Source organism: Coptis chinensis, chromosome 5 (genome assembly GCF_015680905.1).
Source record: "Coptis chinensis isolate HL-2020 chromosome 5, ASM1568090v1, whole genome shotgun sequence".
Lineage (NCBI taxonomy): Eukaryota > Viridiplantae > Streptophyta > Magnoliopsida > Ranunculales > Ranunculaceae > Coptis > Coptis chinensis.
The window spans coordinates 79,235,392-79,254,187 of NC_141460.1; the positions used below are offsets into that span (position 1 = coordinate 79,235,392).

An 18,796-nucleotide genomic window follows, 5' to 3' on the forward strand; every position below is an offset into this window, starting at 1 on the left:
ATTAGGGTTATAGAAAGATATACCCATTTTTTAATGATTGTTGTTGTAATTGAGAAATCCACTCGGTTTTAAAATGGAAAATCATCTCTTCCACCATTCTATCTATTTTTTAAAACCGCCATGTTTATATACATATCCATCTAAGAGCCCAAGCCTACGCAAAACCGCGCTTGGTTTGGTGTTTTCATCAACATGTAGCTCTCCTGAAGTTGAATGTGTTTGATGCTAGGTTGATATCACTGCTAAAGATGCTCTAATCTTGGAGTCAACTTCCTATTCAAGAAGAAACCCTAAACTATTCGGCGACGTTTATTTGGTTGATATTGAAACTTGTTTAGGCGGCAATAGCAGATGATACATGTCATGACATTCAATCTCTTCTCTCTTCCCGAAATCGAGATTTCCTTGTTCGCAATAACGGCGATAAGGTAAATATGGCCTCTCTCTCTCTCCATCTCTGGCTTGACAAGTCACTTACGATATGTATAATTCTGCGTATTAAGTTATTGTTTCTTCCAATAAACAACTTATCCTGGAAGAGTTTTGGAACTGCATTGACATATCAAGGCCCTAATTGCAGTCATTGTATGGGTTTCAACTTGGAATTTTTATGGCTTTCTGCTTTCATTTTGGTATAATTATTGTGTATGGTGGCTCTAAATTCTCGAATATGTAAGAATTTTCTAACTAATCTTATATATGTATTTCACAGCTGATCACATAGATAATAGAACAAAGACTCATCCTTTCATTTCTCTTCCTTCTAATCATTGTCTTCGTATAGAGTATTTGGTTTTATACAGTTGAGTATTTTTCATAATATCAAAGAAACAAAGTTGCTTCTGAGTAAGGTCTAGAATTAGTGGACAAGTAGTCCTTCGCTGCCTTCTTGGTGCCTTCTTTTCAGTTATATTCCATTAGGCGGCTACTTCTTTCAAAATGAACGGTCTTAATGCAACCTCTTACCTAGATCTAAAGCTATGAGTCGTTGCCATGGACTAGGTGCCATCTTGTGGACCTGAAATTGCTGCTCTAGATGATCAAGTTAGGCAGGGCTAGTCTGGCTGATATACTCTCTCATCTTTTAGTTCTTGGGGAAACCATAGGTTGGATCAGCAGGTGTAGTTGGCCATGTGGGACGTCATTGGACACAGTACAAGTCCTTTCCCTTGGTTGGTTCGAGGATGTCTTGTGTTTTCTTTGCTTGCACTATATGACCCTGTTTTCAGTTGTGATTAAAAGAAAAATTGTGAGTCAATGAAAGAAGCTGCTGCAAAATTTTAACTCAGAAAGTTCCTGTTGAAATAAAAAAAATACTTCACATGGAACCGAAAATATTGTAGTTGGGCTTCTTTTTGTATGCATTGATTGAATTGTCATAACGTCATTCTTCTGCTTACTACATGTTCCAACTTTATATTATATTAATTACTGTGAAAGGAATCCTCATACCAGTTGGTAGTGAGTATTTAACGTGATCACAAACTCAATTCTGGCTTCAAACATTGAAGCAGACTTCTCCATTTAATACTTCAGTCTTGTATTCAGCTGATTTTTTCTGGGAACTAGGTACCTAACAAAGAATCTGAATAGTGCATAATTTTTATCTCTGTTCATTTCAAAATGTGCAGGTGAAGATCAATAGTTTGAGAGGAAAGACCACTGGCCTATATTTCTCAGCATCATGGTGCGGCCGATGCGCTCACTTTACCCCACTGTTAATAGAGGTTTTTAAGGAGCCCTCACCCAAAAATGATTTTGAGATCATTATTGTCTCCGATGATCGTGATGGTGAATCGTTCGATTGATACTTCTCTAAAATGCCAATCCCATGGCTTGCGATCCCATGCACTGATTCAGAGACATGTGAGCAGTTGAAAAAACTGTTTCGTGTCAGTGTGACTCCATGCCTCACACTTCTTGATAGGAGCGGGAAGGTTATGAGTGATAATGGGGTGAGTATTATAAAGGAGTGTGGAGCAGGAGCATAGCCTATCACGCCTAAAAGGATCAAAGAGGTGAAAGAAGCAAAAGAGAAAGCTCCAAAAGAACAAACATTGAACACAGTCTTGGTTTCTGGCTCATGCAACTTCTTGATTTCAAATGAGGGAAATCAGGTAACCTTTGACTTTACATCCTAGGCTGGCATGCAATAGTTTTGTACGTATGCGATACATGAACTTTGACTTCTTATTATGGCGTGACAATAGTAGGATAAGTTAGCAAATTTTGATGGAGCATAGAAGCTAGCATTGAATAGCTTTAATTAATTAGCATTGTTCTAGTTAGTGATTAGTGATGCATTCTAAAGTTCTAAACTCTTGGTTTTAGTCCATCTATTTCTATCTATATCTTAATATTAAAGCTCCCACAAAGGGTATTTTTCAAGCTTCCTTAAAATTTCACATCACCAACTTAAAAAACCAATCTAAAACCGAAATCTCTTTCTCCTTTTAAGATTCCTATTAAAACGGAAATTCCTCCTTTTATTGAAAAAGGAAATTCTAGCACTTCTAATTAAAATGGAAATCATTCTCCTATTAAAAATGGAAATCACTATTCTAAATTAAGTAATCTATTTAAACGGGAATTTCTCATCAAAATTAAGTAAATGGGATCCCTCCTCCTATTAACGGGTTATTAAAGCTTCCAATTAATGGGTTTTAATCAAGATAAATCTCAATATGAATACAAGCTAGTTTTAATATTAAAGCTCCGACAAAGGGTATTTTTTGAGCTCTATTAAAATTCCACATCATCATTTTCTATTAAAACGGGAATTCCTTTCCTATTGAAAAAAAAAAAAATCTAGGCACTTCTAATTAAAACGGGAATCATTCTTCTATTAAAACAAGAATTCATCCCCTATTGAAAAAATATAGCATATCTAACTAAAACAGAAATCACATTTCTAAATTAAGTCAACTTGGGATCTCTTTCCCAATTAAAAAACGGGTTTTTAAAACTTAATTAAAACAATTTGTTAGAAAATTAAAGCGGGTTAGTGAGTAAAACGGAAATCACGATTTGTTAGAAAATTTCTATATGTATAGATATGATTGTTGAGCAAGTTTTCAAAAGAGCCGGTGTGTATGCACATGCCTACTTTCTAGTATTGGTTTATATATTACTAGAAATTTTTAGAATATCGTTTAATTGCTTTTTTGTTGTTTTTTGTATAGGTTTTTTTTAGGTTTATTTTTAATTTCAAAAATTAGCTCTTATAATTCAAAATTCAAATTAGAAGGCTAGCTTCAAAATTCAAAATAGAAGGCTAGCTTCTAAATTCATTGGTTCCTTTAGCTATATATTGAGTTGTAGGCCTTTGGCCATACTTGAATTATACTTGGTTGGTTAATTAAATAAAATTTGTGTTTATGAGAGAAAGGTTTTCTCTCCTTGTTTGTGTTCTTGTTTGATAATTATTTGCAGGGTGATTACAAGCTATAACTTGTCATCTCCCTTCTTAATTTTGTGGGTTTTCACGTCTGGTTGTTGTGCACAACAATTGTAGTGGCTCACAGACAACAGTTCATGATTCTTCGGAATTATGTTCATATCTTTATTGCACACAACTGCATCAATTGGTGTCTGATTGGTAAGATTCTTCTTGTTCTTGGTGCCACCACAAATTGCTTCCACGACTTGTAAATCCATTGTAAAGGTTTCTCCCGCTTCCATAACTCAATTCTCCGTTCCCACCAGTCCACCATCTTCATTAGAAAGTTTCTATAAAAAAAAATCAGAAAAAGAAAAAAGAGGATTGGAAAAGAGGACTGCTTCCATCAGTATTTTTCTTCCCCACTGATAGCTATCACCATACCTGGTAAGTGTGTTCTACCCAGGACAGCTTTGAATCTGTTCGTGTCTCTCTTCTCTTCTATTTGTATATTCTGTTTTTTAATTCCGTTTTTTTTCCATCACCAGGCCACTATAATTCCATGTTAGGCCCATTACCATCGGTTCAGCCCACTACCTTATATTAAAACCGTGGGCCAACTTGTTAGACTAGTTATTAGATCTATCCACATTAAAACCCATCCCAATTGCTTATTCAGCTCTTATTAGCCCATCTATTTAATTTCCCCAAAGCCCAATCTGTTCTTAGTCAGCCCAACTCGTAAGCGTGTATGTCTGTCCATCCATCCGTTCCGTCCATAAAAAAATGAAAAAAAATAAAAAGCAATGACTACTGATCATACAAAGGCTATTGCCTATTGAGGATCTTAATGTGAAGCTTGAAGCTATGGAGAAAATTTGAATGGTTTGATCGCCGACATTACTGGCCATAATGAAAAATTTGACGCATAGGATAAAAAATTTGATGATCACTTTGCTGAATTACGAGAATTACTTGGGCAAGTGAATGTTCCTCGTCGAGCAAATTTACCATAAGCACAACGTATGACAATACTTAGGGATGATGCGAACAACAAACACGTGGGAGCAAAATTTTAAAGTAGAAGTCATTCTAGAATTTCATGGCACCACCAATGCTAATTACTACCTTGATTTTGGGAAGGCATTGTTGACGATGTATTTTCTGCCAGAGATGTGCCAGATGATAAGGCAAGCTCTTAACATTGCTACAAGATTCAAGGGTAGAGCACAAGCATGGTGGCAAAACTAAAAAGCAGCCAACATCAAGAGAGTTGAGTTGAGTTATGTGACAGGAGTTATGTCAAAAAGCGACTTATTTCAGAAAGAGTTGAGTTACCACCAATTCCACCCAGAAAACAAGCATCACCAACAGACTCAAAATTGACGATGCCGGGATTGAATATGACAGTGGGTCGGTTTTGTGAAAAACCTAGAATATCTCCAAGTTTAATTTAGGGAAAAGGAGAAAATTGCATACCTTCTGCGATTTGAATCGTAAGGACCTCCTCTTTGGCTTTCTCCTCATCGTTCCTCCCAAAATCTGGCAGCCCATGAACATGAAGAGTCAAGTTTGTACCATTGTTTCCTATCAATAATTCGACTGCCGTTCAATTTTGGAGTGATTTTTTCAATTAAACTGAATTGCACAATTTTCTATTCCTCTTCAAGTGATGTTGGTTTCTGGACAGATTTATGAATGGCTGGGGTGTTCTCATCCAATGTTGTTGTAATGTGATTGGAAATCTGCAATTCTTGATTCTCCAACTTGAGATCTGAAAGATGGGTGCTGTCATAAGTGTGAGAAATAGAAGGCTTTGATGGGACCAAACTTGGAGAGGGTGAGGGAGAAGTGGGGTATGGAGGCTGATGGTGGTTGCTCTTATCATTGACATCTGCATCATGCTTTGGGTGCAGTGATTTATGAACTTGCTGGTGTAAGAGCATTCCCAATGCAAGCAACAACTTGGTACCTCCACATAGGTGCCACATAGGACTATTTTCCCTCGTAGCTATTTTGTTGGTGAAAAGCTATAGACATTGGCCAATGCAAATATGATTTTAAATTTCGGACGAGATGTTTCATTCCGTCAGAATGTCAAAAACGAAAAAATATCGAAAAAACTCGCCGAACGGAAAGAAACATCCCAAAAGAAAAAAAATATTGAAAAAACACGCGGGACAGAATGAAACATCCCGTCTAAAAAAAACGTAAAAAATTTGAAAAAACACGCGAGACGGGATAAAAGGTTCCGTCCAAAATTCACAACTCAGTAACAATGAAGGTAGCAAGTGCTACCCTCATTGTTACCTAGTGAAGAGCTATCTCCATAGTCTTTTTGCATTGCCCATTGTTTTGGCTCATAAGGGTGACAAGTTGCTACTTCCCCACAAAGTCACCTGCATTGGAAATGCTCTAAGACGACACTTCGAGTCCTAGTATCACAGTTTTGAAACTGTTCTTATGGGAGACAATTTGTGCATCAGGCCCACCAGTATTTTGAATTGGAAATGGACGTCTATATGGATCAGGCCCAAAACTATTTTGTGGAACATGTTGTTACGGAGAGAATGCCCATGTTGGGTTTCATCTTGAATTGGAGTAGGAGCAGGACAAGCTTTGGAAGGTCATCGGTATTGCTGATCATATCATGTACCAAAACTACCATTAGATGTTGCTTGTTCCTCGAAAATTTTAGATTGAAACAAGCTTGTTTCATGGACATTAATCACTCTGCAGTTTCGACCTTGCTGATTTATATATTGATTTCGTTCTCTTTTTTGAAAAAAGCTTCTGTGTGAGGAAAATCACTAGTACGATTGTGCTAATTTCAAGATGGATTAACAGCAACATTGAGAAAGCGATCTTTATAGTTATTTCAGACTAAAAGTAAGATGAGGGGTGTGGATTATTACCTTTCATTAGTGATTGGAAATTCCTATTCGGCAACCATTCTTCTTCGACATGTCATCGGGACTGGTAATTACCATCCAACACATAAAACTCGCCTTCATTAGAGTATTCATCATAAAAATACTCTTCATCACTAAAATCAATTAACGACTCTTCAGTATCGTAATCGGAAAAATTATCACGAATATATTATCTTCGCGGCTAAAAAATTTGGTGGCAGCAATTGGGAGTTGGGGAACGAAATTTAGAGGGTGGCTCATACCTTCTTGAATGAAGAAAGCTTTTGCGGCGGCTACAATCTAAATCACAAGTTCTCCAATTATGAGGATCGGTATAGTACTACGATCTATGGGGACTTCGCAGTGGCGGTGATTTTCTTCTACCTCTTCTTCAATAATCCATCACAATCCCCGAATAAATTAATGGCTCTGATACCAAATTTGATATATCTTGTTGGTGGAAATTTCAAAAATCAATGAACAACAATTAATTTTAATGAAAGAAACTCCAAAAACTAGGATTTGATAAGCTTATTATCTTAGAATTAATCATAGTACAAATTCTCGTGCCAGACCAATATGCCGGTCCCCCAAATACCCGATATTTTTGGTATGTACCTCATGTATAGGGTTGGCAAAATGAGGTTTGGAAGGATTGAAATGCTAGCAATTTGACAAAAATATCACGATTTATTGGAATCTTTTGCTGGTAAGATGAGGTTTTAGAGAAAAAAGTTCATTCATTTAGAACAAGGGAGAAATCAATCGATTAATCGTTCAAACCATATCTACTCAATCAAATCTATGCCAAAAGATATTTTTAATACAAGAAATGAGGCTCAGCCCCTTGGTTCTAACTCGGTTGAGTATAAACTCCCTCCCATCGACCCATATCACATAACCTCCCTATTATTTAGTTATTGTTAAATAACCTCCCTGTTTTCCAAAAAAGAGATAAAATCTGGTTTGTTTTTATTTCCCATTTTATTATATTTTATTTCCTTTTTTACCCTTTTGGGATTGAAAATTTCCCGACTATATGTAAATGTATTTTTACATAGTCATATATATATATGTAAAACTATATTTGCATAGTCATTGGAGCGATAAAAACTTAAATTTACATAGTAACTTTTGGGATTGAAAATTTTTCCCGACACCTGACATAATATATGTAAATGTATTTTTACATAGTTATATATATGTAAAACTATATTTATATAGTCATTGGAGCTATGAAAACTTAAATTTATATAGTAACTTTTGGAATTGAAAATTTTCCGACACCTGACAAAATATATGTAAATGTATTTTTACATAGTCATATATATGTAAAACTATATTTACATAGTCATTGGAGCTATGAAAACTTATATTTGCATAGTAACTTGATCTATGTAAATTTAAATTTACACAGTAACTTGACCTATGAAAAATTAAATTTTCATAGAGAAAACAGGTCGATCATAACTTATACAAAATTATTTGAAATGAACAACAGCCCAAAAAGATTTCACCTTTGAATTGAAAAAAACTTGACTTTCATATTCAAAATATTCAAAGAGATTTCATCTTTGAATTAAAAAAGTAGACAATTCTCAGATCCGGTTTTGAGTGGAAGAAGCAAAATTTCCAAGTCTTGATATTGTTTCTCAAATCTAATTTGTTTGGTTGGAGAACAACAAATTTCAAGAGAAATTGATTGAGAGAAAGAAAAGAAGAATTTCGTATTTGAAAAAAATGAAAGAATGAGAGAAAGTGAGAAAAGAAGAAGAAAGAGGGTAGTGAAGAAAGATGAGAAGAATAAGAGTTTGTTTTCTGTCATTAAAGTAGTTTTCGGGGCATTTTCGTCCATATTGTGGGATTTTCAAAAACAGGGAGTTTTAGTGGGTTGGTCCGTTGAGAGGGAAGTTTTATGGACCGAAAATTGGATTAGGGAGATTTTTGCCAAAACCTGATTTTTAATATGATTGAATGAATTTGAAATAGCTTAATGTTTTCTCTTTTCTTAATTTCTTATAGTTTGGAGCATAGTACAAAATATCCCGATATATCGCAATATTTGGAGATATCTATCCAGATTTTAGAAAAAGATATATAAATATCACGATATGTTAAGAGATATATACGACTGCAAATATCATCGATATTTTAACGATATTTGCGATATTTGTGATATTTGAGGATATTTTGTGATATTTGGAGATATTTAGCGATATTTTGTGCATATAACAATTTTATTTAATATTTACCATTATATTTTAAATAAATATAAATAATGTATCATGATATATCAAGAAATATCCACAATATCCACGATATTTGTCGATATTTTGGATATATCCACGATATTTGCATATGAAACAATGTCAAATATCCCCAAAGAGAGGGATATATCCACGATACATATCCAGAAATTGAGTATCGATAAATATCCATATCCTGATATTTTGTACTATGGTTTGGAGTATTCTTTAGTATGTGATCGTCGTCTTTCAGTTAGAAACTCCAGTAGTGCATATTTGCAGCTTGCTCCTATGGGTATCCACTATCCACCATGCCATTGTTTATCTCTTGCTATTTACTGTCATCTTTCTTTTAATGAAGATTATAATTCTTTTCTAATGTTAAGGGTAACTCTTGCAATAACTTGTAACTCTTGTTAGTTAGAAATTTAGATTATGCGAGGAAAGAAAAAATGAGAAGTATTACTCCAGATGCTTACTAGAGCTACACAGAGTTTACTTTATTGGTACAAACTTTGGCTTTACTTACAATTCATCTTCAAAAGACATAGTAGATCTATAAGTTGAATTGACATCACCGTTTGGGGAAAGCTTTGCCACTACCCAACTTACATGATTCATTTAAATTGGGGCTCCAACATATAAATGAGAATAGCTTACATGACTACATGAGAGATGAGACAACTTTTCTGTTCTTTGAAGTTTGTCGAGTAAAAGTGGTGGACTGGTGGAGATAATCACATATTGTTTAATGTGGTATATTGGCAAATTGAAATTTATCCAAAATATAGTGATTTTTTCTGGTATTAATCCAATACGATGAGTTTCCCTTACCAGGAATGAATCGCCAATTTTTTGTAATCGGTTCACTGAAAAACCGGCACATTTTTTTTGCGAAATGTCACCATATTTCACGGCATTTTGTACTGTGGAATTGATATTCAATAATAAAACCAACTTACAATGAAGGCTAGCATGCCTTTATATAATAAGTCCTATTCCTAATTCTAATTGGACTCCGAAATAGAAACCTTGCTAATTAACTTAGTTCTAAAACAAATAGGATATCTACTAATTCAATAATACTACTAATAATACAATTTGAACTAATTCATCCATGCTATGCATCAGTCCATGTTACTTAGGTTGGTGGTAGTTTCCTGTTCCAATTAGATTAGATTTAGAACTAGTATTGGAATTAGAAATATGGTTCTATTATTGAAAGGCCTTGAAGCGTTTGTTATTTGGTTGATTTAGTTTTATTGAATTGAATAATGAAATTTGTTTTCCGTTGGAACCCTAGTTTTTGGGTCTTTTTTTTAATTATCTTAACCAGCCCGTTATATGAACTCCACTTATATGAACTCCAAACAAACTCCACCATGAAAAACAATGAATTAGAAGCTGATTTTTGGTGAAGATATTCTCCCCATATAAGGTGGAGTTCATATAACGGGCTCGTTATCGTAATGGTTTAATTCTTTCGAATTTGTTTCTACCTTCTTGTTACATCAACTTTATTCAACACTGGTAACATATTTTCCTTATCAGGTACCAGTCTCAGAGCTTAAAGGCAAGATTGTTGGTTTGTATTTTGCATCCGCTCTTTACAGCCCTTGCGATGTTTTTACGCAAAAGCTTGTGGAAGTTTATAATAAGTTAAAAGAAGGTGAAGAGAGCTTTGAGGTTGTGTTAATTTGCCTCGAAGAGAAATCTAAAGAACCTTTTGAAAAAATCTTCAGAGGTATGCCATGGCTGTCATTGCCCTTCAAGGATGAAAGATGTGGTAAGCTGATACGCTACTTTGGCCTCATCGCAGTTCCTACCCTGGTCATACTTGGTCCAGATGGAAAGACTTTGCATCCAAATGCTGCTGAACTTGTAGAAGACTATGGAACTCAGGCATATCCTTTCACCGCAGAAAAAATGGTGGAGCTAGAAGAAATAAATGAAGCCAGACTTAAAGCGCAAACACTTGAGTCAGTTTTGGTTGAAGGGGAAAGAGATTTTGTGCTTGGGAAAGATGGTATCAAGGTAAGACAGACTATTTGAGTAAATGATTTTTAGGTCTCTTTATTCTACCAAAGTTTGATTTACATGACTCGAATTGATACTTTCTTGTTTCGCCCACGCAGCCATTATCGAACTCAAAGGTTCTGATAGATGGTGTAAATTACCTAATAACTTTTAATTGACTTATTATTATGTATTTTTCTGAGTTTTAACCAGATTCTTTATTTCAGATTCCAGTATCTCAACTTGTTGGCAAGAACATCCTACTCTATTTTTCAGCACATTGGTCCATTCCTTGTAGGAATTTCCTACCTGAGCTGATCAAGGCATACCATGATATTAAGGCAAAAGACGAAGGGTTTGAAGTAATATTCATCTCGAGAGATAGGGACGAGTCATCTTTTCAGAGCTTCTTCTCAGGCATGCCATGGTTGACACTCCCTTTTGGTGATGAGAGGATCGTTTCCTTGAGTCGCGCATTTAAGATCTGTGGTCTCCCTACTGCTATAGCCCTTGGACCCTCTAGACAGACTGTCACAAAAGATGCTCGAGAACTTCTGACAAAATATGGGGCCACTGCTTATCCTTTCTTGGGTGACCGTCTCTAGCAATCTCTTAAACCAGAGCCCTCTTTTCTTTTCTGTCTGTTTTTTCATTTTAAGTACTTTTAGGTTATCTCTTCTGTTTATTCAACTTGAACAATTACATCACCATGGAAGGAGGGATGACAGGACAAATCATCGGGGCAGCCATCACCCGTAACTTGAAGAGGCATACTTCCCATCAACATTTTAACTCTAGGTAGCAGGGGCCACGGGTTATCAAACTCGAAATATTGCTTACTGTAGGAAATGACCATTGAACTTGACTAATGATTCAATCTTAGAAAGCAGTTTCAAGGCAAATCCAACTCTGTTCAAACTCTTCAGCAGGGCTCTCAGTTATATCTTTGAATATAGCATTTGGTAATTCAGCTAGAAATAAATGTAACATGTCAACAAATATTTGCTCCATGATTATATAGATCCTTAACTGTTTTGTATCGTCGGCAATGGATTAAGTCTGTGATGGAGCCAACTTCTTCCCATACAAAATCAGTACGCTTGGTATTCTTCAATTCTTCTATGATGGTACATGCTTGGTTGAATTCCGAAAGAGTAACGTATATTTCAGTAATTTTGGTAAGAGAATGGAAACCATTTCCAATCAACACAGCTTTTGTCAGCTTGGATTTCCTTTGGTTTTTTAGGCTTCTAGAGTTGATTCTAGTTTCTATAAAATCAATGATTTCATAAGCTTCACTAAAAGTTTGTTCTAGAGGTTTGGTTAGCTTATTTGGTATGGAAAACGTCACGATAAACAAAATCTTTGAGTTGCATGGTATGTAATTGTTGTGGACGTTTTCTTGAAAGAACTTGAGACAGAGATGTTGGAGGTTCAGTTTTGCCTACCTCAGTCTATCTGTTGATGTCCTTTAATGCTTTCCACACCATCCATTCATACAACTGCTTTTCCCTTGTCCCAATCGGATGTTTGAACTCATGTAACATCTGCTCTTTGTTATAGTATTTGTTCAAGCACGAACTTCTTATCACCAAGAACAGGGATAGCATCTTAATAAACACATGAAAGAAAACAGAGAGCATGACGTAACTACCTACTGCTTCAAGGTAATAACCACACATAACCCATGAACGAGCTCCTAAGATCGGGTTGTTTCTGATCAAAGGGTTTGCTTGTTCATCGCCGGAGCGTGTTTCTGCTGACTTAATTTCGAAAGCTAGTGTGAACCATCTAAAGCAGGATGCAAGGCATCCGACTATGATGGTGAGAATCTGGGTCATGATTACTATCCAAATCAACCAATTATAATCGGAAACTCATCCACAAACCTTGAACTTCTTCAGAAATAAAGATCCAAGGGTAGTGTAAAGATAATTCGGAGGAGATAGAATGGATGATTAGGATTGACCGAGTTCGTATGGACGAACTGCCTACGTATCAAGTTCTCTTTTTTTTGGGGGGGGGGGGGAGGGATTTGAATTAGGTCAGACGTAGTTCATCATCCTCTTTATATAGGCAAGGGGTTGCGCCTCCTGCTCTCGCGCATCAGGTCAGATCCAGGTCTTCAGGTTACTCCTGAGCCATGATGGTGAGTTATTATGAAGCGTGCCTGAAGCTCCGGTCTTGATGGTAGTAATAAAGATATACGTTACCGACCGTTGAGATGAGTGAGAGTCTGGGAGATCGCTACCATGAGAGGTCGTTCGTGTGTAGCGAGTTATGAAGCGAGCTCGTGAGATGAAGACTTCCGGGTCGGTTTACTACAGATTAGTCAGATCGATTGCCCTAGTTGAGTTGCTATGAAGCGAGTTATGAGGACGAGGATCGAGGGTCGATATGCATTTATGTTTGTGCTGGACACGTGCTTGATATTCATTGGATGTGAATATTACTCCCTCACACAGCCCCATCTCAGTAGGTCGTTCTGTTCGTGTGAGCGATCTGCTGAGAGATTTAAGCTTGCACATGGATGGCACATGGTACGTTTGATTTGGAAGGTCGCAGCACAGACGCCTCGTTTTGCGTGACTACGTGGCATGCTAGGGTTAGATAAAATGATTGTGTTTTATTTTTGAAAAATGAACCGGTGGGTAGCTTGTGATGTACGCCTGGAGAGTTGTGGGGTTCCTTATTTGCTTCCCTTGAGAATGAGAGCTAAGGTTAGTTTTCACCATTTTTGTTTCTTGTACTTTCCTTCCTGCTCACTTTACCTTTGCTCGGTTTCTGGTTTTAGTCTTGGTTGAGTAATTGTTGTGGGCTTGAAAAGAGGAAGAATAATGTCTGATTCTGATGATACCCGATCTGAGGAGGTTAGGGAGGTTGATTTGAGTGAGGAGATAGAGGATGTTGGTTTTGAATCTGCGGTCGCGGTGGCGAACAGTTCTGGTGCCTCATCCTCTAATGGTTTGCCTCCTAAGGTAGTAGATAAGCAAGCACTGAAAAGCTTTGGTGAATTGAGGCGCGCTTATGATATTTGTGAGCGATTTGAGATTCACGAACTGGGTGAGGACGCTGCCGTTTTTAGTAGCGCGTTCGTCCCCCGTGATTATGGTGTGGTTATTTACGAGGGGCAACTGAGAGCGGGGTTGAGATTACCGTTTTCTAGGTTGACATGCGAGTTTTTAAATTATTTTGAGAAAGTGCCCTGCCAGTTCGTTGGGAACACATGGCGTTTGCTTAGGGTTTTCGATCTTTTGAATGAGAGTGGAGAATACAACATTGGTGTTATGAATATTGTTGAGCACTTTGTTGTAAAACGATCTAGCGTGAACAATTTTAGCTTACAGACTTTGACTGGAAAGTCTAGCGTTCTAGATGGGGTTAGTAATGAACCCTGGGAGAAAAGGCCTTTTTTGATAGTTGGGAATTATTGCACTTCTGGTTATAGTGTGAAGACTAGGGTTTATAATTTTACTAGTACGTACTAGGCTGTATGGTGAATCATGCCTCTGTTTTGTATGTTGACAAGTATATGCTAATAATGAACTGACCTTTGACTTTCATATGTTTGCAGAGGTTGCTATTGCCAGAAAGAAAGGTCGTAGTGTGATAGAGAAATTTGTTTGTCTGACTCGTGCTGAGAAGCGAGAGAAGTTGCCTGAAGTGGCCAACTAATTTGTTGAAAGAGGAGGACACGGGATCAGGGCAAAGAGGAGGCAGCAGAAGAAGAGGTCCAGAGGTAAGGATGTCACCAGGTCATCTAGCAGTTTAAGCATGGAGCATGAAGACAGCGGGATAGTGAGTAGGGAGCAGAGGAGGAAGAATGGCGGTGGGTCAGTGCGACCTAGTGGGGAACCGATGGTAGCGGGAAGCGACCTAGAGTGGATAGGTCTGCTACTGGTGGAAATGGGGAAGGACAAGAGAGCTTCCCTATTGATACGGAGGACATCTCTTTCGTTCCTCGTGAGCGAAAGAGTTCCCTGAAGAGGAAGGCTGACGAGCCTATTTCTAGGGCGGCGAAGGTTGCTAAAGCGGCTGAGGTCGCCCTCGGTAGCAGTTCTGGTGCTGCTAGTGGGGAGCGAACTGGTGGGAAGACAGCTCGATCTTCCAGATCTAGGCCCTCGGTGGACTTTAGCGTTCTGGGTCTCGGGGATGTTGGTACTGTCGCTAAAAGGGTGAAGGAGAAAGCTCCTAGTGTGAAAGTTGGGAAGGGTCATCTTAGTGCTGGTGGGGATGACTTGGAGCGTAACCTTGTTTATGTCAATGAACGAATTGTCCTGGAGGTGACCGTGAAGAGATTGGACTGCAACTATAAGTCCGCATCTGTAGCGTCGTGCTTGCTGGAAGGTATTACGCTGGATGGTGATCGGAAGGATCTGGACTCGAAGGATCTGGATGAGAACATGCGAGCGTTGGATTGGGCTCACTGCTTCCTAAGTGCCAAACCGCGATTTGAAGATAAGGCTTTGTTTGTATGATCTTTATTTGTGTTTCTAACCGTGTTCACTTGGCTGCAGATTATAGCTGGGTACCTGATAAAAGTAAAACTATAGTTTTACCTACTATTAACTATTTAAGCTATGAATAAGTAAAACTAAAGCTAAACGATTCTATATTATCAAAATTATCTACTCTCGGTTATCGTGGAATATACTAATACGGTGATTGTAATTATGATAAATAAATTATATTAATAACAATTAATACGAAGGTGTGAATATAGAGAAGGGATTAGGGGGATTCGAATCCACTTGATGTGTTCCTAATATGCTAGTGTAGATTATTGCAATCCTAATCAATTAAGATTAAGTGTTTGATCCTTAATTATTCATGGCAATCTCTGCCAACTAATAATTAGCATGTGAGGAAGTTCTGCCCATTCTCATGGTGAATCAACTAACCTACTATAGTGAAACTCTTAAATGCAATAAATCTAATTAGCACATCAAGTCTTCATCAAACCCCTCTAATGGAGGTTTAGCTAGAAGTCATTAGACTATCATGAATATAGAGATAAGAAGAAGACATAATGAAGAACAAATACTTTCTTTTATTAATCTAATTGAATAATGAAGAACAACAACTAAATTAAAACAAATGAAATTGCTATATGAATTAAAACTAAATTATTCTAGGATTTAAAACTAAGTATAATAATTAACTAAGTCTATGTCTAAGTATCTAAGTGTAGAGAGTTATGACTTAGTCCTCTTTATATAAGAGAGGGCTAGGTTTAAAATTTCGTGCATGGGCTTTGGAGCCATGTTTTTGGGCCCTTAAATCAAGCTCAAAACCTAATTACTTAAGTCCAAAAAGAGTTTCTCTGCTGGAAATTACTTCAATAGCCTTTTCGTCCACTTATACTCCTCTGATTAGGTCAAGGCCTGGACCATTAAAAATCTCTTTCTAAGTCGGTCATTTTGACATATAATAGGTCTAATTCCGAGGTATGAGTCCAAAGATACTGCCGAAAAGTTCTGTTGACTTTTGTGCTTTATTTTTGCCCGCGTTGACTTTGACTTTTCAGCTTTGACCGGGATTTAAAAAGGCTTTTTTCTCCTTGAATCTTGGCCTTTAATCATAGAACTTCTTAGCAACCAACCTTTGCTCATTTCTATTGCAAAAGTGACATGTTTCTTCACATATTTGACTCCAAAGACCTGAAATACACAAAAGCACGTAAACAATACTAAGTCTTATTTATTATACACCTAATTGGTCTAAATGTAATATTATTAAAGGGTTAAAACTACAGTTTTAGGCTCTTATCAAACCACCCCCAAACATCATTTTACTTGTCCTTAAGCAAATATGAGAAATTAAACTAAGTGACAAAAAATAGAGCTCTAACTACTCTCGTTTCGCTGAGTGTGATTGCATTTACTATATGCAATAAGGCCTTAAACCACTAGGAATTCCTTAGTGGATGAGTTATATCATCGTGAGAGTTTTCCAAAGAAGGTACTCACAAACTTCATCTATACTATAATGACAAAGAAATAAAGATCACTGTTTCCTAATTTATTCTCGGATATCTATACATCTCACTAGCAATAAATACAGAATAATCAATTAGAAATCTAAGCTACTACGTGCATAATAATCAATCATCTACGGATAAATATATATATATATATATATATATATATATATATATATATATATATATCCGAATGAACTATGCTATGAAATGCAATAACAGGTCCATTTATGAAACTTTGGATTAACGTCCTTAAGTAGGTCCTCATATATATGTCAAGACAAAAAACACTCTGATTTTTCCACTCAAATTTTGCTTACTCCAGTGCGCAGTGGGCACACTTTACCTTACAATCTCAATGACACACAAGGAAGCCGAAGTCGATCAAACACATCTGCCACTAACTATCACACTAACCTATTCCTAATTGAGCTAGAGGTCTTTATTAGGTGTTGCGGGGATTAGGAGATGGTTTAAGAATGAAGTAAATGGATATTCAAAAAGGACAAGTCTGAGATGATAGAGTCTTCATATTATGTAACTGGAGAAAACCTTGTTCTTACTTTGCTTCTACACTTTATTTCCATCCTTAGCCATTTTTTCTTTTTCTTTTGGCTTTTGACTCCTTTGATTCTGTTTTTGGAGTTCTAACTTTTTATTTTTTTTATTTTTATTTTTTCTTTTCTATAGATGGAAACTTTCTTTTATTATTTGAAGCAACTAACAAGTTATTGGTTTCACAGGTTTTTCTCTTTTCTATTCTTCATTTAATCTCTATTCTCAAACTCATTCAAAAATAGTTAGGCTGATTTTTATTTTTATTTTATTTTGTTTAAAAGGGTAAAAGGAATTGTGGTTTATGAAAGGCTAAAGAAAGGCTCAGAGGGACGACTAGCGGAAAATAAATTCATTAGGTTTCAATTTCTGGCTATATCGATCCAAAGAGGGCCTAAATTTTCGCTTAGGATATGGTATAGTGATCAAGCAAGTGGACGTGTGATTTCTCTATTCGAATTTACTTCTCCCTTGTGTCATTTCTCAAATATTTTACTCATATAAAGCTTCAAGGCTATATTCTCACAAGATTTGTAGAATAAGTACTCTAGCCTAGATTTCAGAAACTTACTGCTAATACAAACATAGATACTCATGCAATATATTTATGAAAAGATGCAATGATTATTACCTACATATTAACCTAAATTTCTAAAGACTATTCTAATATAAGAGCTAACGTGAAATATCTAGACTATTATCATCATAAAGAAAGAAACAATACCATTATTTCCTAAGTGTATAGCATAAACTGTTTATTTATATTTATTATTTTTTTTACTTGAAAACAAGTGCATATTATACATGTATTATCCTAATAGGTGCCTTCAATTACGCGTGTTTCTATGCCACCCCCAAACAAGAACATGCTTTGTCCTCAAAGTATTAAAATAAGAAGGGTAGGAAATACCATGGAAACTCGTAAAAATTGAAGAACACCTGTAAAACAAATTTAGAACATACTAATATAGATAATTAAAAACAGACGCGACTCTATATGAGTTCCACCCATTATGGGGATAACAAAACTAAATTGCTTGGGACATAAGCAGACACGAACAAAAATTAAAAACTTACCTCATATCCAGTATTCAATTGTTTTCCTCCTCCTCAATATAGAATTGAGGTTCCTTAGCATCCTGCCATGCCATGATAATTTGCCAAACCTTTCTCCATGTATCATCAACGATCGCTAACCTGTTAAGCACCACTTGGTCGGATGGGGTGTAAAGGGCAACCTAATTAGGTTGAATCCTCCACCCTGGCCAAGTCATTGCACGGAAAGAATGTATAACACAATTGGTGGGTCTCATAATTTTAACCCCAACCCAATCTGTGAAACAAAACAAAAAATCGAAAAAAGAAACGATGATCACGCAAAACCAAAACAGGCATAAGAAGGTACTTATGCCTCATGCTATGAGCTCTTGCTAAACTAGCCACTAAAACCTAGGGAATGTCATATAAGAAATGTCCCTCAACTATAGTAAGGAAAACATCACCAGCGGCATTATTTGCAGAAGAAAACTGCCACTCCCTTAAAATATTCATCATGATAAAGAATATGGTAGTGCCTACGTTCAAGGACTGGCTACCAATGGCTATGTTATATTGCCCTTGGTCCTCTACACGAAAAACCCCTACCCCATAAGTCTCGTGAAAATACTCATAGTTATAAAGGTATACATGATTAGACAGATAGCCCCAT

The 18,796-nt window shown here is 36.5% G+C and overlaps 1 protein-coding gene across 4 annotated transcripts; it reads left to right on the forward strand.

Moving 5' to 3' along the window:
* Window positions 1-235: 235 nt before the first annotated feature.
* Window positions 236-11,594, forward strand: LOC147499116 (putative nucleoredoxin 1). 4 transcript variants are annotated; one of them, XM_086560929.1, is made up of 5 exons: window positions 237-428; window positions 1,632-2,117; window positions 10,089-10,281; window positions 10,357-10,571; window positions 10,781-11,594. In XM_086560929.1, the coding sequence occupies exons 4-5, from the start codon at window positions 10,464-10,466 to the stop codon at window positions 11,156-11,158; spliced, it is 486 nt and encodes a 161-aa protein (XP_086417055.1). In that variant the 5' UTR covers window positions 237-428; window positions 1,632-2,117; window positions 10,089-10,281; window positions 10,357-10,463; the 3' UTR covers window positions 11,159-11,594. The 4 variants fall into 4 exon arrangements, with proteins under 4 accessions (XP_086417054.1, XP_086417055.1, XP_086417056.1 ...); XM_086560930.1 differs by having other exon boundaries at window positions 10,089-10,122; XM_086560931.1 differs by having other exon boundaries at window positions 10,089-10,110.
* The last annotated feature ends 7,202 nt before the right edge of the window (window positions 11,595-18,796 follow it).